This window comes from Gobius niger, assembly GCF_951799975.1.
Source record: "Gobius niger genome assembly, chromosome: 16".
NCBI lineage: Eukaryota > Metazoa > Chordata > Actinopteri > Gobiiformes > Gobiidae > Gobius > Gobius niger.
In genome coordinates this window covers 9,868,064-9,895,064 of record NC_136867.1, presented here as the reverse complement: position 1 = coordinate 9,895,064, position 27,001 = coordinate 9,868,064, and the positions used below count along the sequence as shown (strand labels likewise).

The 27,001-nt window shown below is 42.1% G+C and overlaps 2 protein-coding genes across 2 annotated transcripts in view; both read right to left on the bottom strand.

The window, feature by feature from the left end:
* Positions 1–207: 207 nt before the first annotated feature.
* On the bottom strand, positions 208–17,940 carry itpk1b (inositol-tetrakisphosphate 1-kinase b). Its single transcript, XM_079572992.1, has 11 exons — positions 17,527–17,940; positions 16,966–17,113; positions 14,860–14,884; positions 10,866–10,991; positions 8,824–8,941; positions 6,118–6,216; positions 5,752–5,792; positions 4,757–4,922; positions 2,751–2,818; positions 2,516–2,678; positions 208–2,409 (listed from the first exon to the last, which is right to left on the bottom strand). The coding sequence occupies exons 2-11, from the start codon at positions 17,058–17,060 to the stop codon at positions 2,129–2,131; spliced, it is 1,182 nt and encodes a 393-aa protein (XP_079429118.1). The 5' UTR covers positions 17,061–17,113; positions 17,527–17,940; the 3' UTR covers positions 208–2,128.
* Positions 17,941–19,700: 1,760 nt separating this feature from the next.
* The window catches only part of nrxn3a (neurexin 3a), a 39,402-nt gene continuing 32,101 nt past the window's right edge, over positions 19,701–27,001 (bottom strand). Inside the window, 2 exon segments of the mRNA XM_079573128.1 lie at positions 19,701–20,796; positions 26,890–26,971. Of these exon segments, the coding sequence (XP_079429254.1) occupies positions 20,492–20,796; positions 26,890–26,971 (387 nt within the window). The 3' untranslated portion in view covers positions 19,701–20,491.

Genomic DNA, 27,001 nt, shown 5'->3' with positions numbered 1-27,001 from the left:
GTGACTAGAGAAAAAAACTACTGTCTGATATTTCCCTTAATGTAAACAAGTAAAAGTATTAAAGTATTTAGTTATGATGTGACAAAGGGAGTTCAAAATTCAATCTAACCTTAAAAGCAAATTTAATGAAAATATACCTTCATCCGAGAATATACTGGGCAAAATGGTGTTACAAAAAACAATGATCAAAGTCAAAGATTTCACATTGTTTATTTGACCTTTTTGATTTCGATATTTAATTAGAAAATATCACCAAAATGTTGATTTCTGTCCAATCACAGAACATACAAAACAGCATACCGTACGGATGTAAGCATAGGTATATATATACTATATATATACATGTAGTGTACAGCACACAGGTAAACATTCAGGTGGAGACTGTCTGGGCTGCACGTAACAAGCACACAAGTACACATACTGCTTGGAGACAGTTTAGCGGCGCACGTACAACGCCTCAGCCCTGCCACAGCCGAGAGCAAAGACACCAGTGTGGTCTGGGTCAGGAAAGGAAGAGGCGAGCTTCCACTGAGCCTGCCCTCAGCGACGTGGCGCTCACGTGACCTCATTAGAAAGTGAAAATGCCGTCTGCCAACACAAACTTACTTTTTAACATTGTGGCTAAACAGGCTTGATTAAAGGCACATTAAGATTTACACAAACAAGATCAAGTTTGAATATTGGAATTTTCTGTTTGGCGACTACTTTCTAAAATAGTGCCAAACAGTATTGGCCTTCGTCCTTCATCTGGGATTTCGATTACATTTTAGAACCAACTCTAGGACAAGAAAGCAACCCATTTCCATCATACTTTAAACAGAATAATGGTCAGCTGTGCGGCGTTTTCCACATTGGTGTTGAGATGGCAGCCACAATGGTAGGTAGCTTACAGAATTTCAAACTAGGGGTGAAGGCAGGCTCAGAAGTTTACAGGCAGTGCTCCTTCTCATTTGAGTTTACTAGAGATGACGACCACAAGCCTCCGTCCCCGATACCGTTAATATTTGTGCAACTGATTTCTTTCAATCATTCAATACCCCAAACCCACTTTGTTCAAACCTCACACACATACAGTATTATATAAAGCAATTCCCCATAAAATCTCAATAAAATAAAGTTAATCTTATTAGATGAAAGGACAAAATATTAAAAGGAGTAAAAAATCTCACAGTGAACACTGGGAACACTCGTTCTGCTCCGGATCATTAATTACATGTGACGCCTCGAGACACAAATACAGCAGCTACAAACAGAAGACGTGGAATCACCTGGAAGAAGAACAGATGGCCCCTCCTTATGTACAACACCTTTACCATTTTCCTTTCAGCACGATCATTACCCAGCAACATGGGTATTTTAACATATCATTAGGAATCAAGTGGAATTATTGATGCTTTTACAAAATAATCAACAGCAGTCTTATGAATAACTAAGCAAATTAGCTTTGCCTGCCTGGAGTGCTTTGCTCCATCACAGAGCCAACTTTTGAGGATAGAATTGGGTTCATGTCTTGGAATTCAAAAAGAAATCATGGAATTCTCTGGAAGTGCCTCAAACACAAACGGAATGTCATCCTCAATTGGCGCTATAAAAAACGAGAAATGTGTTTCCTTTGTTGAACACCTAACCTGTGCTCAAAGCTGCAGGCCACTGACCCCGCAGACCTTACTACCATAAAACGACTTGGTCACATGACCCTGGACACTCCTAACCTCATCATGGTGATCTAATGGCACTCAAATGGCCTTCTGCAGTCAAAGCGATACCTAATCAAATACAAATGCCCATGTATTTCGGTGTGGGACAGTGGTATTGACAGCTCTTTATCATATGTGGCATGTCTCGCAGTCCGACCATGGCCATTATCTCAGCTACCTGAACCTCCTGAACCTTTGTCTTTGCCAAACTCCCACCACAGAGAAATGAAATCATCAGGCAAATGTTCCAAGGTTCACATTACAGTACTTTAAATCTCAGAAATCAAACATACAAAAGGCAGAGAAAGTCTTACACCCGATTGACCATTGTCTTTTCAACGACTACAGGAAAGGTTTGGGGTTTTAGATACAGATCATCATAATTATTATGATTATTACAGGTTATTGTCACCGCTGTTGTTCAGGTGCAGTCATTGGGAGGAGGCCTTGGTGGCGATGGTGGACACACAGTGCTGTTGGAAGTTGGGGGACATGGCAGTGTTACAGCCCAGTCTCTGTAGAGAACCCTTCAGCCCAGTGTCACCCTCCACGATCCATGGGCCGCTGGCCTCTTTGCCCAGCATGCCACAGCAGCCCTGCGCAGGAGGGCTGGAGCTAACAGGCACGTTGACTGCAGCCACGTCTGAGCTCTGAAGCACGCTGCTGATGTGGCTGAGCAGATCATTAAAGAACTCCGGGACTCCCTCATAACCTGCAATGTTCACACACAGACGTCAGGAACTTGTGTGTCATCGGTGCAATTAAAATGAGTTTGTATTAACGGTGGGACGGATGCACTCGTCAGTTGAGTGTTTTACCTGGGAATGCGTTTATGTCGATGATGGCGTGCTGTCCCGTCTGGTTGTTGATGATGATGTCGATCCCAAACAGCGACACTCCCAGCGCCTGACGCAGCGAGCGGCACAGCTCTCGGATCACCTCGGTGTTCGGGGGCTGGGACACACCCTCCACATTGTCCCTCTGAACACATAATCACCAGGGTAAACATGGCCGCTGACAAAATCCAGCTGAGAACAATGAGACGCTACGTACCGAGGTCAGGTCAGAGGAAGACTCTGGTTTAGAAACGTTGTGGCTGTTGAAGAAAATGGCTTTTCTGTCTGAAAGCAGAAAAAATACCCAACTGTTAAATATGCTTCAAGGTAGTTTCTTGATCTCAAAGCTACATGTTTTCTTGGCCAATAGGTGGCAGCAATGCACATTTTTTCTCAAACAACTGTTTTCCTGTAAATCTTGAATGAAAAACTGTTTCTCTGACATGTTTTTTCTTCCTAGAAACTCTACTGTGACTACATGTCTTCAGTGACAGGTTCAGAGCAGGATTTTCTTTGAAGCCATGAGGTAGTGTGCAACTCAAAGGTTTACTGAACCATTTCTCTTCTCTACTGTTTTACCATGATTAATGTACTTGCTGCCTCTATGGGACTTGATGTTTTTACTTTGCCAGCCTGTGCCAGCTGTGAGGACAACTCTTCTTGACCGTGACGTAAGATATTGTGGATGTGGACATTTGGTTTAAATATGTTTGAAGCATTATACAGAAGAATGGTCTTTGGAGCATGTGTCTGGAACCGCTACATTTTAAGCAGCCACAGTGTAAGTATACTCCAATTACATTTAACAAGGAATTGTGCTAAACAATTCAAGAATACAATAAAGCGAGAGCACACAGCAGTCTGGCGTTAGCCAGGTTACCAGACTCCCTCCTTTTTGTATAAGTTTTGTGTGTGGCTTAAACCTGTGTTTTCCCAATATGTAAACGTGCTGTTGTGGTCCTGGGCTGCGGTTGGTGGATTGCCTTGGGAGTCCTGGCTGTTGGTTTCTTCTCTGGCCCTGCTGCCAGTTGATTGGTGGGGCATCTCTACACCTGGGAGAACTTGTTAAAATCACCTGTGTCAGCCACGCCTATAAAAGGACCACACTTTGGGACACTCTGGGCTGCTGGCCTTTGTGGCCAGTATGCCATTCTGTGTTTTGTGTCTCTTTGTTGTTAGTTCTAACTTTTGTGTGTTCAGAGACACTTGCTCCCTGTTCCCATTTCGTGTTGTGTCTGTGTCACTTTTTGGTATGTTCACTTTTAAGTGACTTGGAGTTCAGTGACACCCGTTTGTTTAGCCATGACTTTGTTCATTTCTATTTTGTTAGTTCACTTTTGTTGTCTTAGTTTAGGATAATTTCTGTTAACCTTTGTAACGTTTGTAAATATGTAAATAGCCTTTGTTTGGTTATTTTTGTTACACACCTTTTGTTAAGTTTGCCTTTTACACTCCTTTTACTAAATTACAACTTTATCCATTTTACATCTTGGTTTTTTGTTACTTCCTTTTACCAAGCAGAGCTGGGTTGTTGCAACATCAAGTCACCTTTTCTCACAAGCCGAAATTGTTATCTCACTGTCGTCAACGGTGTGGTTAGAGGCTTTAATAATTAGATGTACAGCTGTCCGAGCGAAATGTGGTTAACACAATCAACCCAGACTATTTGATGATATTTAAACTGACAAACATGACATACTAAACTGATGCAAAACAAAACATTTCTGTGTTTGTAAAGGTGGAGACTACAAAAAGGTAGCAGGATTTATGGCACACTGTAAGCCCAATAGAGATAACTAAATTTGCAGCTTTTGCTAATGGTGAACATTTCTGTTGTGATTTCATCTAGATCGAGATAGTCTTGCAGTTCTGATTGTGTGTGGTGTACAGTGCAGTACAACGCTCTGTACACTGAGCAGACGGTGCACTGTGCTGTGTTGCTCTGTATGTTTGACAAAGGCACAGCTCCGCTCCAGCATTCCAGACGCTTTATACAAAACAGACTGTTGCTCCCGTCAACAGCACTTTGCATGAGGACCTACAGTTTCGCATGCAAATCCTCGGGACAGGAGCGGAGTAATGTTCCCGAAGACAGCTCTGTTATTCTAACACGCTCAGAATAGGGAATCCTATTGTGCTCCGATCTTCCTTAAAAGGCCAAATGTGTAGTAATCGCAGGGACTATAAAATAAAGCGAGTTTATGGAGTGTCATTCACTCTCACCGGCAGGTCCGGCGGGGAAGTTCTTGAGAGAAGGTCTCTCCACCACTGTGTGTGAGTCTCCGACCACAAAGACTTTGTAGAGCACGGCGTTGTGGTTGATGAAGCTCTGGATGACACAGGGAGGCTTCACGTCCTTCAGGTCGTCTTCACTGAAGATAATGGCCATCTGCGCAGGGTAAACACAAATACATCCATGAAATATGTTGATGAAACTAAAATAACAAGACTAAACCTGTGATCATAAAAAAAAAATTACATAATGGAATAGATATAGAAAAATAGATTTAATTCTTAAAAAAAGGGAAGCTATTTACTTTACAGCACAGTAATAGCATGGTCAAGTGTATTTATGGTAATTGTAATAATATATGTTGTATAATTATATATTATGGGTTGTGTCTCAGTCATACAGGAGTTTTCCATCGTAGAAAACAACCGTAATACATGACAATTACTCATAAAAACAGGTCATTCCAGTCATTCTACTTCACAATCACTAAACCAGCAGGACGACAATAAATGATCAGGAAACACACGAAGTCACTGTCTGTAATAGTCACTTTGAAACAGCTGCCTCAGACGACGCCCTGCTCGCTGCACTGCACTAGAGAACAGCGCGGTGTGTTGGCGGTCTGCAGAACTGCGTCTTATTGGAATATCCGCTGTATATGGTCAAGCGGCAAGCTCGAGCATAACATCGCTAGTTACGGTTTTCTTGGTAATAATAACATGGAAACAGGGCTAAAGTTACCATGCTATTACTGTGCAGATCCTTTTAAAATGAATCAGTCCATGACTGATGGGATCTTCAATAATAGTATTTGTATGCGTCATGTGTCTTGTGTGTTTTACAAATGATTCCTATACAGTGTGTCCATAGATGATTAAGCTGTTTGAATCAGAGACAGCACAAATGATTATCAGCGTCTTGTGACAGGGACATTGTGCTGATTACACAGTGTAAAGCCGAGGTGTGGGCGACCTTTGAGTCTTACCTCATGGGAGTTGGTTCCGTGAGCCACTCGTGTCTTACAGACTGAACAAACACAAATAGAGCGTAATATAAGAAAGGAGCAGTCGGATACTAACATTATTTCATTTTTTTGCATTGGTTAAAAACTCAACACTGATCACATTACAGCGACACACAGAAATATGAATTAAAATATGGAGAAAGTGTTATAGGTTATAAGTATTCAGAACATATTAGCACAAAATACTAATATTTTTTCTTCGATAGAAAAAAGGGGAAATTATAAGCAGACAAAAAGGATCTGATTTAAACATATTAATACATTAATACATGTATTAATTAGTGGGCCCACTGCAGAAAGTCGTATAAAGCTTCATTTGGAACTTACTGAATGGGAATGCGAGTCCCTGCTTCCGGATCTGTTCCAGGACGTCTGGGCTGCACTCACTGTTCAGGACCATGAACGGGGGAGAGCAAATCCGCTCATCTGACACCAAACAGAGGAGGACAAGGAGAGGTGTGAACATGGATCAAACACTGTGAACACTGTTGCCTCACAGCAATCAAGTCATGGGTATAAAAAAAGGACCAAATAATGACACATCACTTGTGAGCGACATCGGTTATTCAAACTTCAGGTACCTTTTCCAGTTAGCCAAGTCTCCAAAGCTCACGACAGATTTGACACATTTTGCCTCCACCAACCCATACCTCTGTGTGTTATTTAAAAACCTCCACCCACATTACTTTGGAGTATCAGCAGACAGGGGCCTCATACGGTGTTGGAAACTAACCTGTGCTGTTAAGTAACAATTAAAAAGTCAACCTGCTTCTTCTGCAAACCTTCAGTTCAAATATTCAAGCGTTACACGAGAGTGGATGTCTAGTTCCGTACAATAATAGTACATCGCAGCACGTACACTTTTCACATCATAATGTTGGAGCTCTACGTTTCACTTAAAAACAAATGGAACGGTGCTTCTTTTTGTTGCCCAGTCACTGGGCAACAAAAAGACTCAAAATCCGGTTCAAACAGTACGTAAACTTTACAAAATGCTAAAAATGTTGAGCAGATGAGATACTTGTGAGTTACATAACGGAGTCCTTGAGCAGCTGCTGATTCGGGTCTGGCCTTTCGGCTCCTCACAGCTGGGTCTACTCCAGTGCCCATCGGTCACTGGCTTCATCTGATTTGTCATACTTATGTTATTCTAACAGGACAAGAATAGCTCATAATGTCTTTCAGGAAACAGTCTCCTCCGGGGAACATGTCTGCATTGCGTCACAAAGTTCCCAAAGCCCTAAACCTTGTCAAATTACAAAGAGTATGTTCAACATGATTCTAAAGACAGACCGTGCGCTAAGTGCTTCAGCAGGAAGCAGGGGACGACCTGATCCTTTTGTAATGGAGGAACTGGGTCTAAACACTGAATGCTACGGCAGACCTGATGGAGCCACTGTTTATGGGACAATGTTGGAATTCTTTCACGAAGATCACTATCCACTTGTACTGGCATCTTCATTATTCGTGTGAGTGTCTGCCTCACAGACTGTTGTGCCCTGCGGTTATTATGCAAAGAATTCACCGAGAACTAAACTTGTTCCAACACCTACGTTCGATTGCACATCTCCAGTCTTAAATGAGCAGCTTACATTAGGCCTGTGGTGCAGCGCTCGGTTGCTGTTTGCCTGTGTTTCCTGGAAACCTCCAGCAGCACTGTAACAAACTAATCAGCATGGTTTCATTCGCCCTTTTCCCTCATAGAAAGAAAATCACAGAGAAATTTGGTTTGACGTCATCTCATTAATGCTACTTACAAAATAGCACCTCACATGGTCTAAATGTGAAACCAATTGTTCCAGAGGTTTGAAGATTGCCAAATATCAAGGCTCATCTCACTAGTGCTTAACAGGGAAGCTTAAATCCACAAAGTACACTCTAAAAATGAAAAGAACGCACAACAACAGGGTTTAATTTCACCAGAGAAAAGTGCACCCTGAGTGTTTCCTCCCTGAGTCATAGCATTCAGTGTGCGGCACAGGCTGCAGCCTTTAATGGTGTTGCCATAGCAGCTCAGCTGATGAGCAGGAAGTGACTGCACAAGTGAAAGGCAGATAAGTAGGCCCTCACTTTTTGACATCATGCGAAATTAAATCATTTGTGTGTGTCCAAGTGATCCCCTCGTGTAAGAAAGTGTTTATGTTGGGCACAGCATTTTCTCCAGGAAAAAAAATGTGTGAGCCATTGTTATACATGTGGAAATGTTCAGCGTTCCTCTGACTATGGAGACATCATTTAACGACAAGCTTGTAAAGGTCAACTCCAAAAACTGGACACGCTTTTTCATTCATTCAATTTGTTTTGTTAAAAACACTCCTTGTAGGACACATCCCTGTTCGCTTTACTCTCAGGTGAACTGGCCGTCAGTCCCGTTGCAACATCCACTGGCTGCTGTTCATCTATAAAACTGTGTTGGGTCTCACTCCTACTTCTCTGAACCAGCTGTTGCAGTGCAAAGTCCCCTCCAGGTACAACGTGAGATCATCACAGATTATAAAGCTACAAGTTCCCAAAATCAAGTCCTCCCTTGGCCTCAAACTAAAGCTATAATCACTGATCGGAGGCTCAAGGATGTTTTTAATGACTTATGAAGGATTTTAATTCCCTGTACAAACTGTAGCCATTTGTTTTGTATCCTCTTTCCTGTCCCTATCCCCCAAGCACTTTCAGGCAAACATTGTAAATAAAGTACAAAATAAAGTAAATAAATATTGGCTGAACTGGTCACAGGGTTGGGGATAATTTCTGAAATTCAACTTCGCCTACAACAATGCAGCTTTATGATAAATTATTGTGCACCATGTGCAATGGAACCTGAGGCTGAAAGGCATTTACCAGCCTTCACCTGAGCAAACGGGCGACATTCCAGAGTCAAGAACAAGACAGTCATGAATGTTTCAACCCTGAAGGGCAGGGGAAGAGACAACATTGACTCTGGTAATACAAGTACTTCTTACTAATTCAGAATACATTTGAATACAGTCCAATCTCACCTTCAGTGAATTGATAACATTAAATAACTGAATCAGTTACCTTGCATGCTGCTCTCTATCCGGTGGACGAGCTGGTAGGACTTGCAGCGGTCCAGCAGGGTCCGAATGGCTGGGAGTGGGTCCAGGACAATAGTCTTGGGGTGTGCATCGATGTAATCCTACAACACGTACACATTATTATTATTATCATTATCATGGCCTTTTAGGTGAGCATTGGTAGAGAGCCCACTGATCTGAACAACTGCATTCCCATCACTGTCACTGTTTCCTTGTGTACCACACTTAACCTCCAGTGTCAGCGCATTAAGTGGTAAAGTGCTTTGAGTTCCCAATGGCTATACAAATTGAGACCATATCAAAAAACTACATTAAATAGAGTTATTAATAAATCTATCCTACGACACTAACAGGTCTATGGTTAGAGTAGAGTTTGGACTTTGGAGGAATAAAATGGAAACTATTTTGTGATATGATGCAGGAGTGGAGAACTCTGTTAGTAAAAGCCATATTTATTTGTTTACAAATTAAACAAAGCATGATCTTTTTTTGGTCATATCATCCAGCCTCAAGATGAAATGTTATTGTTGTTACATCATTAGTGCGGGTTCCCAGTGACCTCAGGGTGAGCAGCAGTACGAGATTCTTACGTAAGAAACTGCCTGTCCCCACGGCACCTCCTCCTCCTCCTCCTCCTCCTCTTCTCTGCTCTCTCGTCGCTAGCCTTTAGCGTGTTTAGCAGTTACAATGTTTAGCATCTTTTCAGGTGACAGCGCTGACTCATTTCCCCCACACGTGTCACGTCGGCGCGGTGGCCTTCAGAAACAGGCCGTGACATGAGCAGTAACAGCGCTGACATGCCCTTATGTGGACAGAGGCTTTAAATAGACGTATTGAGCATAAACAAATGCCTCTGCTGTGACATGTGTAGGATTTACTCAGGATCCATAAAGAATGTGGTGGTTCGGTTATGCAAGCCCGGCCTCACTTGACAATAACGCGGCGTTGATGGGGAAGGTCACCGGAGGATGAAGATAAAGCGTGACAGCGTTGAAGGTCCGGCGGCTGAGCGGCCGAGACTGAGTGGATGTGTACAGTCATTCGGTCGTCGGATTGTGACGCGGATAAAACAGTGCCGCTTCAGAGGATACCTGCTTCTAGTCATACTAAAGCAAATCGGATGAAGTAACGAATGATAGGTTTGACCTCTCCTACATTTTGCTATTAAATACACATTTAAATGGACAAAGTGCTTGCAACTAGTCATGGCGATTATTTTAAAGGACCCCAGAAGCCACACGTATTAAGAACCTCTTCACTACTTTGGGTTTTGTTTGATGAATTATGCCAAAACCAAAAAAATTATACACATTTTACACTCAGTTACTCAAGCAGTGATTCTTTGGATGTTGTTTAGATCTACTTGGGTAAAGTAATTTCAAAGTGAAGGTGCTTTTACATGAGAAGATAAGTTGCAAACTCTCCTCAGCTCGGGTCATTTGCAGTATTCAGAGCGGAGAAAAGTGGAGTAGAAACAAACACACGGCTCACACCTCCGGACCCTGAATCACCAGCTTTCAACAACTCTGGACAATGTGTTTAAAACAAAGGCCCATTTCAGAGAAGCGTCGCTCCGTTGTCGGCCAAACAGTTTTATACATCACCACACGGTATTCGCAGACAATAAAGTCGTTTGAAAACGGAGTAGTATTAGTGCTCGAAAGGAGAAATGCCAAGAGAGGAACATGTAAACATTGACTAAATGAACAGGAAGGACTGAGTTTAAAAAAAAAACCCTGTGCCACTGTTTGGTTAAGAGCAATTAAACTGAACTCTTTGTAGGTTTCCGCATTTGTGCTCTGACACTGATGAAGCTGATCCTGTCTGACGGCTTATTGCTCATTTCTGACATTTAGGTAACCTCGACATTTAGGCTGTGTTTTCCCCATTTGTATTTGTTTTTGAGGAAACTTCTTTATCAACTTTATCTGACTGCGCTGTGAAAGAAGTAATCAAGCCATTATTTCCATGCCCTATCCCTGTGTGAGCCCCATAGAGATGTGAAGCGTGAACAATATGAGACACCTGCACTCTCTGCACCAGCAACATGGCCTGGGAGTCGTTCTGGTCGGCCTCCAGGATCAGGTCGGTCAGTTTGTGGATAATGACGTCCAGAGGGCCCTGCTCCTCCAGCGGCTGACTCAAGTCCAGCTGCAAACACAAAAGGATATGTTTAAAAAGCTTCGTAGAATGATGCTATTCAAAGGAATAGGGAATAACATTTCAGCGTAGTTTTATGCGCCAAAATAGAGACGATGACTGGTGTTTTGTACTCGTTTGTGTCGAGAAGGGAAAGGCTCACTTCTAAAACCAAGAATTTAACCGCTGTGAAAAGCCATTTGAAGGTCGTTTTAGTGCTACATAAATTCCAGCGGCCCTTTGAGTAAATCACTTGTTCTTTATGTATTTGTAGATCAAAGTTGACCGCAGCTATAACTTCAGCCGCAGTTGTTGTGCACGTCTTTGGCAAAAGGGCTGCTCTGGTATGAGCTGTATATGTGCAGACTGAGGGTCTGTCTGAAAAGGATGAGATATGGGGTTTTTCTATAATACAGCACAGTTCAGGACGCAGTACGCTGAGTCACTCTACTCTGTACCTGCGCCAGTGTTTCCAATACAGTAGTACTCTGTAGTAGGCGGCCCTTTCTATAAAGGAAACGCGATGCATGCAACACTAAAACACGCACAATAATCAACTAAAAGAAAGCCAGGAAAGGTTGCCGCGAACACTGTGGACGAATGCCAAAAACGAGAGGAAAGAACAAGCTAAAAGAAAACTATAACTATAACTACTACTACTATAACTATATATAATATGTTTATTATAATTGTTAGGCTAACAGCATCAACATCGATCGGCAGTCTGTGGAAATCACCTCTTCCAACCATGTAATGCAGAGAAAAACTAAATCAAGCGTGTAAATATGTAACAGTGTGTATGGTGATAATGGAAAAGTGAAAACATTGGGAACAAAACAGCTATACATGAGGCTTTGCACTTTAGGGCATTCCACGTTAATGTACAGCCACTGTTTCAACACACACACACTGGAAGAATCCATAAGAGCATTGCCGTGACAGTAATATCTCCAACATGTCCAATTGCAGCGCAGACACACCTGAGCAAACAGCCCTGAGGAGACTGGATCATTGTTCTCTGTGCCTCGATCGATGAGGCCAGTACAGTTTGACTTCAGGACATGTACTGTTTAATGATTGGTCAATGTCACAGATGATTAATGAGCATACCCTTTGTCTTTAGTAGAAAAGGCTGATTGCACAGAGCAATAAAGGTGTATCAGCTGGTTCAAAACGGCTCTTGTCCTCTGGGGCAGGTGTGGTAAAAAGCCCAACCCGTACAACACTGTGTTGACTTATGTAATAGCCTGAAGACATGATGCTCAAACGGCGCAAAGGCTCAGCCAAGTGGTATAGCTAGACTGGCGCGGTTCTCTTTAGACGCCCCCACACTTTTCTTAGGCTTCCTCTTCATGCTCTGTGCCCAGTGCCTGCTCTAACATGCTCCTCATACTGTGCTGTCCACTCTGCGCCACTCCGACAGGTTTATACGCGCCACAGGCTGTACACAAGAGTCATATAATGAATATCCAACAGCTTGCTCCAGGCCCGAACTGTAAACAGTCAAATTTAGCCTTTTTTTTTTATCAGATCAAGCGCCTTGTTTTAACCAATTCTCAAAACATCAAAATGTAAATTAATTAAATATGTAGTTTTGATATGTGTGTTTCTAAGTCTGTAGCAGCACCTCATGCTTTTCTGCCGTCATCGCTTTGTTAATTAGGAGGGCTGGGACAAAGTATTGTATTGCATCACAATACTATCAAGTATCAAGTATCGCAATACTTTTTCAAGTATCGCAATACTCGCTGTATTGTTTTGGAGGCATTTGGACTTGAGAGAAATTAATATTTCGACAATAAATCTTTTAAATTTTTCTCCTGCACTTCTTTGTTTTCCTGTAACTGTTACAGAGCACTTTGTCACATTTTGTGTTAATGCACTTAACACTTCAATGTCAAATGGCATTTGGTTTATACACTTTGGACACATGACTATTTACACATTTTTAAAAGCAATGTTACTAATTAGTTACTGTATCACAATATGTATCGGATCAGCCCCCCGAGTACCGTGGTACGAATCAGATCTTGACAAAAGTGTATCGTCCCAGCCTTATTAATTAGTATCGATAAAAGTGTTGTTGTTGTCGGCAACTGTTACACCTGCCACTCATGGCAATACTGCCACATGATTGGCCCAAAGTACCACTCCCTGTTTCTCTCTGTCCTGCGCTCCAAGCATTTTACTAACACGGCACAGCCGCCGGCACTGATTCCGTTTGTCTGAGCCCGGGCCTCCACCTGCTCCTGCGCCAAAGGACTCTCATAGAGCTTTGACAGTGTCAACCATAGATCCAGACTCACCCAGCCCTTAGGTCCTCCTCTCCGACTCGCTCTGGAGAGCGTGCTGAGTTACAGTACAGATGTCAGTCAAGAGCAATAATGTACTTTGCAAGGCTAGACATACTACTGAAATGGCTTTGGAGAGTGCAGAAAACGACTAAGAGTGCCATTCATGAGCTGAGCTGTTGTGGGAGGCTTGTGGAGTTAAAATTGTGCCTGCACATGCAGACAGAGATTAGGCTGTGCTGTCTGTGTGTGAGCCACCCTCTGATGTCCTGCTGCTGAATGGGTTTGGAGAGGCCTTATGGAACAGTGTGCTGATGGACTGAGCAGAGACGCCATGTCTCTGTATTTTTAACTGTGATGTAGCTGTGCTCGCTGTGGGCCGCTGCTCCCAGGGGAGATCTGACAAGGGGCTAAAAGCAAGGACAAAAATGCCTTTGGACTGATTTTACTCAAGAACTTAAGGTCTGTGAAACTCAATCTGTGCTGAATTATGCACTTAATAAAAGGCACTGCAGGAAATGCTGTCCATTTGCTCTGATCATACAAAACATGTGTAACCTCACAGTCCTGTTGAACTGTCCATTTGTGTCAGAGAACATTGGAGCACTGCGAAAAGTAACTCTTGTATGTGCGGCATCAACATGGAGCTGGTGCCAGTAACAAAAACCTACCAACAGCAGCAGAAAATGCTACTTAATTCTGTTATTTATCTTTTTACGGTTACTTATTTGCAGACTGGGCTTAACATCTGCCACAGGGACTACAGCTGAAAATAAGCTAAATTTAGAAAACTGAGGCACGTTTGTACTGTTTTATGTGCACTGTCCCCATGGCCACACACTGTGCTATGCAGTAACCTCACTGAACTACCAGCCTTAGCCTGTTCTCACTGTGCAGTCTACATTTCAGACCAACAGGCTGAACGGTGCAGGAGACTCAGAGCTACAATGTGTTCAGACACTGCTGTAGTAGTGAGTATAAAATGGCTAACTTGCATCTAGCCCCTTTAAATGCAATGACAGGTCTTTTACCTTTCGCCTACATTTATTTTGAGAATATCTTTCCTCTGAAAGATACACTCCATCCAAGGCCGTGACTGGCTCACGACAAACAAGGTTATGCACTTGGATAAATGTGTGTGTCCTCACGCTTTGACTAAGTTAAACCTTACTATCAGCCCTAAAATAATGCAGCGTTTACAATGTTTAAGAATGGTGTTGTTGGTCCGTTTTACCTGAAAGTAGCAAAGTAACAAAGAGCGTTCCTCTCCATGTGTTTTACTATGACTCATGTGGTGTTCTGGAACTCTTTATTGTTTGTCTGAAAGCCCATCTGTCAACTAAAGTAAGAGCTGGGAATGACGGCTGTCATTGAGCAGCCTCCATAATAACATGGACCTTACCGTTCCACAGCAGCACAGGGCGGGGCCAAGACCATGTTCATGACCAGCAGAGACTACGATAACGTCTGACTTACCAAAACAACATCACAATAAAAATATTTGTTGCTCCAAACTCTCCAATTTAATAAAAGGTGATAGGTTATTGTCTGTGTGACATAAATATATTTAAAGAAAGTGTGCAACATACCTGGACAACTTCAATTCCTCTTTTCCTGTAAAGAGAGGACACAGATGGTTAGTAAGAAAGTACATTTAATTAGTTTAACTCTTTCATGCATGAATACTTTTATTAATCCTAACAAACAACCCAACTATCCACCGCAGAGAACCTCACTGTATAATGAGGGTTAAAAACATAGAGAGCATTTTTGTCATCCATATATTGAATGAACCTGTATGAAAGGCACATGAAACACCAAAACAACTCATTCCCAAATCCGTTGCTTAGTAACAACAGCAGAAGCTCGGCAGAATGAAGCCTGAAGTGTGAGAGCCGTGTTTCAGATGACGTCACAATATTTTACAGCCCTGAACTATTGAGATGGAGACCGGAAAAGGATTTTCCTCAAGTGATTGGAAACAGAGCGGGATACTCGAGCCTCTTACAAATAGAAATGTTCAGGTGTAGATAGATAGGTAATTGTTTTCCCTTACACAGAGAAACGTGTCCTGCATGTCCTCATTTGACACATCCCCCAAAGTTGCTTTTCCCTGCAGTCAATAAAGCTAAAATTCTGATCAAAACAACTCAGCAAATGCCATTTTTATAAACCCAGGAGGTGGTTTTGTGCTTTTTCAATAGTTACGTTTTGAAAGACATATTCACTGGGAGAGGCTTGCGATCCACCAGTTGAGAAACACTGGACTAGTATGTGTATTATATATAATATAAGCCCCCGGTTACTGCTATAGTGTGCACTTTAAACTGAGCCTACACAGACAGAAAAACTCCAGTACAGTGAATTCATTTCAGGTGTGAGTCAAAGGTATGACAGAGCAGACTGTGACACAGGCCAAAGAACAGGCTGAGCAGGTTTATCGTTCCCTGTGACACACATTAACATGTTGCTCTGCTAAAACTACTTCTACCTAAACACAGGCTTTGTAGTAGGGCCTAAAATCTCCATCACAATATAAAAGAGAAATATCACGATAACAACATATTTGACACTATAATTGACAACGGACAAATTTACTTACGAATTCCAGCCTTACACCTATTTGGAAGATTGATCCAAAGATATTTCATTCTTTTTTTTTTGTGCCATACTAATTTCCTCGCAAATCTAGTCAAGCAGTTTACTTCCTTCATTTCGTTGCCCTTGTGTCCTACACAGTCAGTGTTTATGCTGCTCTGATGGAGCTGAGCGTAACATAAAGTATGTCATGTCCACAACGATATTAAAGCTACAACAACATTAAAAAAATGCTATCGCGATAACGATGTGTGGTACGATATGGCCCAGCCCTACTGCGGAGATAGTCAGAGTCTGACCCAGCCCTGGATTAGAGGTTATTATTACTATTGTAGTACCATGTAAAAGCGAAAAATGGGACACATCAAACGATAAGGGTTGGGCATAGTCTAACCTGTTGTAACCTCAGACACTGTAATCTTATGAGACCAAACAACCCTGCCATAAAGTCCAACCACAGAATTATCAGAGAAATCCTCTTACAGATACCTTTCACAAAGAGCTCCACAGATTATGGCAAATAAACGTGTTAAACATGACAACAGTAGAAGTGTGTGATCTGGGTTAGACATGGTTACCAATCAGGTTTAAGCTGTTATAAGCAAGCTCCGAGGTTGTTCATATTTTAATCTTCATAAGAAAGCCTTACATTGTAAAAACTCACAGAACTTTTACTTTCTGTTATCCACCGTGTATCGTTCTGAAATAAGTACCACTGTTGGCCTTGCCTTCACGCCATCACAAATAACAGTGATTTCATTTGATAGCAGACACGGTTGTTCTTGCGGCAACATCACATGAAGAGACACAAATAAAGCATCAGGACATCACTGTATCACAGAGTCACCTCACACAAGCCTCAGTTCTGCTCTAAATCAAAACTAATGTCATTTGTATTGGTACAAAAAGAGTATAAATAAAATGTCTTTATCACCTCATCAGAGAGAAAACCCCCACTTCAACACCTCGTGTGAGGATAAAATAAATAAATGTATAAAACATATAAAACCAGTTTAACTGACACAACACCTGAGAGGTGTGCGCTGTGTGTGTATAGCTCTGTATGTTGCGTGTAATCATCATCAGTAATAACATACCTGCATAGATCAGCAAAAGCCTGGAAATTGAGTTTCTTCAGTTTCTTCTCGCTGAGCCAGTAGCCGACTCTTCGGCCTTTGAGGAAGGTTTGCATCTCCACTTTGTCCCGGTTCTCTCGGTGTTGGTAAGAATGACTGCAGGCTCAACCTGCACAACAAGACACCAAGTCTAACACTCCCCGCCAACAGGAACAGGCTGCCAGACGAATTATCTTAAAGCAGTCTCGGTGCTGAGGTGGTCATGTCAGGTGCTTAGCACTCCGACACAAACGTGGGTCAGGTCCGCTCCAGCATCAGCAGTGGACCTCAATGAGTGGACCACACGCACGGAGCCTTTAGCTAAGCGGCTAACGCTAGCAGACTAGCAGGCACAAACAAACTGCTGCTAACCCAGAGCACGGAATTAGAAACTTGGCAGCCTGCTTACACCAGCAACCACACAAACAGTGGCACATTTAAACCCAAGCTACGTTTTAATAGTTGATGCTTTTAGCCATAAAGCTACAGCCTTAGTTTCTAATAAACAAGCTGTGGCGACAGGCTAACAAACCCCACACTAACCTGGCGCAGCGCTCTTCCTGGACTCTGTAATGTTCACAAACTAGCTATGCGCGTTTCCCATCTTCCGTCCATCCACCGGCGGAGAACCGAGCCCGCAGGCAGCAGGTGACAGATGACAGACACAGGCGCACTCGGCCCCGCTGTGAGAGTGAGATGTGTGAGCACTGAGCAGAGCTGGAGGTAGTGTCAGCGCACACACAAACACACCCAGAGAGGCGTTCACGAACCCTCAGGAAAAAACAGCACTCACCGCGAGCTGCTGCGTCAGGGCTACAACAGCAGAACTACTGTAGGACAGCCTGACATTATTGATTTGAATGACTAAGACCCATGGGCGGGGTTATTATAGGCTTATAGGAAGGTTAATCTATGACTAATATTGAATAATCTTTCTCTAATTCTTCCTATTCTCTCTCTTGGTCTCCACTACACGCCTCTCTCTTCCCCATTCTCACTCTACTCTCTAGTTGAAGATTAGTGCTGTCATTCAGAGACAGTAAACAGGGAATCATTCATCTCCCGAGTCTTGGCGACCTCTTCTGGCCTATTAAAATATAGCATATAAAAATCTCTCTCTCTCAAAAAAAAAATGGGTTGACTGATCGATGCCGCCTGTGTCTGTAGTCCAGGCCAATAAATACCAAGCAAACAAACACACAAACTGGCATCTAGATTAAAGACCATGGAAAAGTAGCCTACAATTTTTGTTTTGTTTAAATGGCTTCTAAAGGTAGGCCTATAAAATGTTACCTTGAGTGTTCAATGAAGGTTCTTGAGTTATCTTCTGTACCCTGTGGTTGAAGGTTCGCGTCTCATCCAAAAGGCTTGGTCAGCGCACTAAGGTCCCAGCTCAGCCCGCAGCCCAGATAAAGACCACAGGGAGGAGTTCAGCTTGGCTCAGTCCCTCTTCTCTATTAACAGCTACTCTCACCTGTGGGTAAACATCTTTGTAATGCTAAGGCCTAACGACCAAACCCACACCTGAGTTTCAGTCTGACGAGCCCTGATCTCAGCTGATCACTGCTGATTACCTGCCTATTGATCTGTCCTGGGCTGAGTTTCGGCATCATCAACATGACAGAGCTCTCCAGGCCTGGCGTGAATGAGATTGTTGCACAACGTCTTTCTTTAGATAAGATTTGGACTCTCTGTCCTAAAAGGAGTGGTGTGTGTGGTTTTGAGGTGGAGGTTATCAGCAGACTGAGAGCAATATAATGTTCTTCCGCTTCTTTGCAATCAATAGAATAAACCACATTGCTATTTTTGGTCTCAGTGTGTTCACTGGTTTGTGTTAAACTGGGATTCTGTGTGTTGGTCTAATAATTCTTTGAAGTTTCTCTCAGACCCCAAGGAGACTCCCTTTCTTCAGGGCTCTCTAGTCTAGTTTTGACCCAGGTATCATCCACGTATCTGAACCAGCCAGGGCCTTTCTCTCTCAGCCCCTCTCACCTGTTTACCCACAGATGAGAACAACTCCTGTACGACTGAGAGCCTACACAGACGTTACCTTTAGTGGTGTCGCCTATGACTGAGGCATAGGGGCCCAGGATTCCAGAGACAGAGATGGGGATCATGTCTTCTCTTCTTGCCAACCAATGCATTATTATTATTATTATTATTATTATTGTCCAGAGTCGAGCATTAGAGGTCTTTCGTTTTCAGTGTTGTTTTCTCAGCAGATATTACACCATACAACCTGAATGACTGACCCTAGCTACAACCTAGGCCAGCGGCTCTCAAACTTTCCACAAATAATTCCACCAAACAAAGACTACACAGGTCTAAAGAGCGGGTCTAAAGAGAAGGAAGGAGGGTAGAGGAATAAAAGAGAGGACTAAAGGGAGACAAAAACATAAATTAAAGTGTCTTTTAAGTAAACAAAGTAAATGTGTAGAGGATCCCACTTGCAACCAGATTAAGGCCTCGAACTACACATCACAGTTTGAGAAACACTGACCAGGTCTGTAGGTTTATGTCGAACTGACCATGGGGGGGGATACAAGCACATGACAAAATTAGCAAATGTATTCAGTATTTACTATGCTTAGATAAATAAGTCCTATTCTAAAAATCATTAATTATAAAACACCCTTACAAAAGAAAAATACTTCTACGCTAACAACAGGCTTTAATAAAACGTCTGATATTCCATGAATTAGGCCTACTTCATCAACACTCTTTTTAAGTACAATGGCAGGTAATAAAATCTGTAAACAAACTTGTGGTTTGACACAGTTTACTGTGACGGCAGATAGAATAACACTCTACATTTGTGTGTACATATCTGATAACAGTGCTTCTGTAGAAAAAGAGTTATAGGCATTGATCCAACATACATTTTTTTTCCTAAAAGATAAACCACCTTTTGCTGTGCATTTTTTACTCTTTTACACATTTGGCAGTTCAAACAAAGTAAAGGCTCTGATCTAAGAAGAACAATTTGATATGCATTTAATCAAAAGTGATTGAAAATAAATATTTCATACTATATACTGTACATTATTTTAGATCATTTTCAAAAAGACTTTTGGTCCGACACTGGGACTAAAGTGAATTAATGCCAAAGGTAATTTACTTATATATTTCTTTTGATACGAGTCTATTGTTTTGACACCACACCTGTATTATGCATTAACCACATCTGACTACTACAATGACTGTGTCCTGACCCACTCTTGTTAAGCACAATATGCTGCTTACATGCCAAAAATGATCAAGAACATGAGCCTTTGAACAATTTCACAAAAATGTGCTTTGATGGTGAGGATATAGTGGTAAAAGTCAGTGAGGAAGTGGTGGGGCATGACAGACTGCTATATCCATGTCTGAGCTGATCACAGAGGTCAAGTCTCTAAGGTACTATTGAGCTCAGGTTATGCTTACAATAGTAAGTGTGCTTTTGTACAGTGCATCAGTGTTGGTTCAGAGTGACCATAGGTCCATTCAGAGAATATATGCTGCATTATCACACATAGTACTCTTTGTCCTTGTTCTTCTGCTTCTTGTGGCTGCCTTTCAGACTCTGCTGTTTGTCCTTCATGATGTTGCCGTTGCTCTGGACCGCGGAGTTGGTTATGTAGTGGCGGCTCTCGTCTACCTGGTAGGAGCCCTCGTCCCTGTTCCTGTACTTGTACATGGCGTACAGCAGGATGAGGATGCACAGCGCTGCAGCGGCTACTATTCCGATGACCATCCCTGTGGTGCTGCTAGATTCTCGGACCACCTCTGAGGGCCCTGGGAGGCGCCTGACGCCCGGCTCTGTGGGGAGTGCTGTGGGTATATCATGGGACATGGGGGAGATTATTAAAGCGCCCCTCGGCTTTGTGCTCTGTACCACAAAGGGTGTGGGCAATGGAAGCAAAATAGGTCAGGCTGAGCTGGAGGCTATTCGTTTGGCCGGAGTGGAGGGTTGCGGCGGAGGCAGAGGTGGTGGTGGTGCGGCTCTGGTCGGCTGTTTGTGGCAGTAGGAGAATAGTTAGGTCTAAAGTCTTGGGATTGGGAGCTTTGGAGCCAACTTCAAAGACGTAGACCAGGTCTTACGTGAGGTGTAAAAATCTTCTTATCGTCAGAAGGGAGCAGGTCTGACGCTTTGCCAGAACCATAGGAGCCATCATCATCACAATCATCGCTGCCTCGGTCCGACAAGCACGGGGCCCGCACCGCACTGGCCTTGGCTCTTTGGTGGTCTCATTAATGGGAGGGGTGAGTGGTGGGCTGAGTGAAGGGTGGAGGGTGCAGGGAGCTAAAACGGGGTGTGCTAATGAATCCTGAAATATAGTGTTGGCTAATTCACCTCCTGGACGGAAACACAACAGGCAGAGAGGTTAGAGATTAAACAACTTATAGTGGCTTTTACACACCCTCACATTCTGGCAACAAATCTACAATCTCTCGATCGGTAAGAGAGTATTATTGAATTACATAAGTTATTATCTGGTGCCAGAATGTAGCATCATCTTTTTGAAGACAGGATGTGAAGCAATTAAAGCTGGTACCAATAAACACAACTGGAAAGGCAAAAGGCTCACAGTCATCTTTTTTTTAAATACCACATTAAAGATTTTAAATCTGAAGAACCAAGATAAGATGTTGAACTTCTCACAATCATCTGAGCCTTTTGCCTCCAAGAAATCTGCACAAATACATACACAGCGAGTCCATACCGGAGAAGCATAAAGTAGCTTGTTTCAGTCTGAAACTGTGTTACTTCATTCATGCACAATACATGCGGGTTGGATGCTTACTTAGGAACTGAATTTCAGTGCTCAACTCTTTTTTAAATATGTATAACAATACAGTTATTTCTGTTAACTATAATTCTGCAGAGTAAATTGGTTTAGATCTCAAAGACAGTTCAAAAACTGTCACAGACAGTATAGCAAAATACAATTCATGCGCAACATAAAATAGTAGAAACACAGTCACAGCCACCTGCTCAGCTCCAGCTTTTCACTCTTGATATATAGGTGTTATGCCCCACCCCACCTGAAACTAGGCTGATACAATACAAACCAGTGCAGACAGTGAGCGGTGACGCTTCTTTACTTCAAACTCCATTGTCGCACTGAAGGGCTGTATAGCCCTTGCCTGACCTGCCAGCCACTCCAACACTATTCAGAAGCAGGAGCGTCTGAGACACTGCTCGCAACCAATCCCAAAAGTGCATATTTGACCCGCTTAAATCCTGTACCATTCAGAGGCTAATATAAAACATTTGTCACCTTTAATTACGAGCTTAGTGGTTTGTCTGTTGTCTCAATGTGATTTTTATTAGCTATTTTTCATTGGTTAATCCATCTGTCAATTACACCACTTGGAAGAGACGCACAGATAACACCAGGTCCCAAACTGCTCGTCTTTGTAAAGAATAGGAAAAGCATGTAATCTGATTGGCAATTGTAGCACCGCCCACCCCTGAAGCAGAGGAATCCCTCCAGACCTCAGCCAGAGATACGCCCCAGGATGTCCAAGGACATTACTGCGATATGATGGAGATTGTTTTTGTCCCACAGCCTTTATTGAACAGGAACAGTCTGGAGTAAAAGGGGTGGAAAGTGAGGAGAGACATTTCGCAAACTGTCGGAGCTGGGAGTCGAACTCATGACGTTGTGGCCGGCAACATATTTAGAAAAAATGTCAACACGATTCAGAGAAGAACAGTATTACGTCAACATATCACAAGAAAGTACAACACAGAGACAAAAGCAGTCTTTTCATGCAGCTGAAGCTTAACTTTTATCGAGAACACGCAACACAAAATACATCACGTTATTGTGAAGGCAATATTAGATTCTGCATTTTGTGAACTTTTCCATATTTCTGACCCTCTGATTGGTTACTGAGAGCCCATCAGAGGAGGTCACTGAGCCAATGTCCTACACAGTAGTTTACTTGGTTTCTTTATTTGATTTTAGTTTTTCACAAACTGCATCATCTGGCAAAGTGGACACAAAGAGAGCAGAAGTTTAAAACTTACAGCAACAGTGGGCCACAGTTTTAGGCATGAAGAAAAATCATAAGGAAAGTCGTGTGTAAAATATTAGCTATTACATTTGAACGATTTGACCTTCTTAAAGGCTCAGAGGAGTGTGTTGTCTCCTTAGAGAGATGATAGAGTGAAGCAACAACACATACATCCACACCACATACATAAAAACCAACAGAGTTCAAATCGAGGGGTTTGCCTGCTAAATGCTGAGTGTACAAAAGTCTACAATTCGTCGCTGATAACTAGTCTTCAGCAGAATCAAAAATCTATACAGGTTTTTGCTTAAACTGTGATTTGTACTCGTGTAAAATGGAAAATATTTAAGTAAAAATCATAAAAATGTGAGGAGGGCGAGGCCTATGAATGGAGTACAGAGGAGATGAGAGGAATGAGGATGAACGAGTGAGTCAGGTGCCATGTCCATGTAAAGGCAGTACGAAGCGGTCGGGCAGCATTAGCGCTTTTGGCTGTAAGGAAGGGATGGGATATACAAACAATGAGCATAGGAATGCCCATCTACAGAAACACCAGTCTAACACCCAGCACTCTGACACACCCTAAACTGCAACTACTTCACATGCAGCTCCTGTGGTACAGTCATCTTTCAGTACAGTGCAATCTGTGTGAGGGGCTGTAGGAACCCGTAATGTTGTATCGGCCAATAATGTAATAACAAATAATGTAAGGGTTTTGCCCAATTTTAAATGTAATAAGCCATTTACGTAATAACAGGCCAATAACGTGACAAAACTGTTGTGCCAAGAACATAATAGCTTTTAGCAATAAGTCAATACTACAACAGACTTTTATGAATGATCTGATAGGGCTGGGAAAACATTTTTGATATACTGTGGTATGTTTACTGTGTATCGTTAAATCAACATTGCAATCGCCATTTGTGATATATTGTTTCAAAAGTGTATCATCAAAACCCTATTATAGGATATTAATAACAAATCTGGTTCTGGTTTGGGATATATGTTTGGATATATTTGAGCAAACCCGCACAAAAAAGTAAAGAAACAAAAACATACAAGAATTTCGGTCATTTTGGTGTTACATGGTATTACATTATTAGCTACAGTTGTCAATGATCAATTACATTTCAGCAAAAAGCTACTTTGTGTTTGGCTCAACAATTTTATTACTGTAATGTCCTCCTGTTACTACATAACGAGTTTTTGCATTTAAAAGGGGGTAAAATGGTTATTATTGGCTCTCACATTATTGGTTCCTACATGTGGACCTGCTTATCCAGGGGCATGTTATTAGTGAGCGCACACACACACACACACACACACGCACACACACACACACACACACACACACACACACACACACACGCGCACATACATGCACATACACGCACGCACACACTGAAACAAAGCAGATGTTCTAATAGTTGCTTCTCTGAAGAGTAAAAATAAACGATTCAATTGAATACACAAGCCCCAGAACATTCTTGAACCAGTCAAAAATCTAAATTAAATGATAAAAAAACACAAAACACACACAACAGTGAGAGTTGAGCACCTCTCTGACACATGTCTGAGAGAGCCAATATTCTCATGAGGGTTAGCGCAGGTTTAGTCAGACTACGGATGTTCAAGCATGCTTAAAGTAAGTTGCATTTAGGGAAAATAAGAGAACAAAATAAGCATATGCAAAGACGAGACTGAAGAGAAAATGGTTGTCTTCAATATGAGGCCTTGTGTTCTATACTGAGGGCGCTGTGTATAGTTACCTAAGGCTACCTTTATGAGTGTGTGTGACTAAGAGCAGGCTATTGTGAGAACAATATGCCAGCAACATTGTCTTACAAATAATACATTCACAAAATAAATAAATAAAAACATCAAAAATGTGGGTGTTTGTGAACATGCACTTACACTGTAGTATGAATGGCTTTAAATATGAATGTTTGAATTTTAACAAATTAGAAATGATGTTTCCAATACCAGCCCTATTATCATTATAGTATGAAAACCACATTCATTAAACAGGGACAAAGAGAGCACAGACCACTAATAAGTGGAGCACACTCGGCCTAATGACTGTGTTCAATGATTCCAATTGTTCTGCTCCTGCCACTGTACAGGCTGAAACATGTCGCACTCTTTTTATCAAAAGCAAGAGGATTAACCTATTACCAAATAAAACCACCACCAGTATAATTGTGTACTTGTTTTTCTACGTTGTCACTGTGTGAAGAGCCACATTTGAGGACATTGGGCCTTCATTCTCCAGTAAACTACCACTGTGTCATCTCATTCCGCTGTGAAATGATTTCTGCGCAACCAGGTGTTTCTGAAATAAGGGAATCTAAGATGTTGTTGGATGCGTATGACGCAGAGCTAAGCCACTCACATGATGGACATAGAGTTTGTACAATGCAAGTGTTTGTCAGGTCAGACCAATGTGCAGTACTGTATGTAGTTCTGCAGTACGGACTCACTAAGGTGGCAAGTCGGCTACCGTTCAAGCAGGTGTGGGCATATACTGTACATGATCTTCGACGAAGGCACTTTGACTAAGATTTATACAATGTTCTGGATTCAGAAAGGTGGTGTGGTTTGTAGTTTACACTATGCATTTATGAAAGTGTGACAACAGCCCCCTGTCTGTTTGGAGCTTTTATGTATGCTATTCTTGTAGATTTTTATTAAGAGGGCACTCCATGTATTAGTGGTTTGGAACACACTGCAGTCCAGTTCAATAGGCCAGGGCACGAAGACTGAGAAATCAACACATGCACAAATGAAACAAGGGGGCAGAAGACCTTTCCATGCTGTCAGCTGTAAGCCAGTGTTCAGGTATTGGAATACAGGGAGAGCAAACCACACAGTACATGGATAGCTCTCTTTGTGGAGGTGCTTTGTAAGCACTGATCAGAAAGCATGGAAATTTCCTTTAAAAGCACACATGTGGGCATAATGTTGCCATGAGGAGCTCAAACAGAGCCAACAGAAAATACAGGAAGACCATTCAAAACCAGAGCACACATCGTGTCAGGATGAAGTTAGGGTGATGTTATCTTTTTAACAAATGGCTGTATGGATTTGGCCTCATCATTTTCATCTTCAGTACAACTAACTTAAAGTACTACAGCTTAAGGTGTATATGGAGGGATTGATATCGATGTAAACTTATGCAGAATGATAACATTTTTCATAGTTTGGCCCACTGCTGAACAGTTAGAGTAGTGTTTGTGTTTGCAATGGTTTTGCAGGTGCATCTTATGCACAGGTTAATGTAACTCACTCAGCAAATATCTTGTGCATTATGTACAATTATATCACCAACTTTTGCACAGTGTGATCACTACTGCTTTTATTCCTGTTGCTCTATTACTGTAGATACTGTAAGCATGGAAGCTAACTTTACAGAAGCCAATTCTGGTTTAAATGAGCTGAGTTTAACTTTCTTTCAATTCCCCTTCCCTCTATTAAGGGGAACTCAGCAGCGTATCAGCAAATTTTAAGGCACTGTGTAATTATGTTAATCATTTATGAGTATAGTGTGCCAAACTGTTCTGTGGAAAGGCCAATTTCATGTATCTATTCAAACATTTGAAAGGCTGGTACAGTTTGTATCTATTCTTAGACATGAGATGAACACATTCACAAGCTAAAGGAAGAGCAAGACCACAACAGCACAAAAAATTCTATCATCTGTGTTGAACATAGCTTTCTTTTGTGTGTTTTATGAAAAATGTCCTTCTCAACCTGCAGTGTTAGTTTATTATCTGCTAAAGTAATGACACAAGAGGATTCTTTTGTCAGAGTTAATGCAAGGGGTGGTGTAAAATGGTGCGTATCTGATGAGAATGTATGGACGTACACACACACATGCAGAGAAAGGGGAAGCCTGCCCACCTGCGTGAGTGCTCTCACACTCCTCCAGGTCTTCATCGTCACTGGAACACTCTGCCGACGATACCATGTCATCTGACGCATGCTGGACGGACAGGGATAGGGGGCAGAGGGT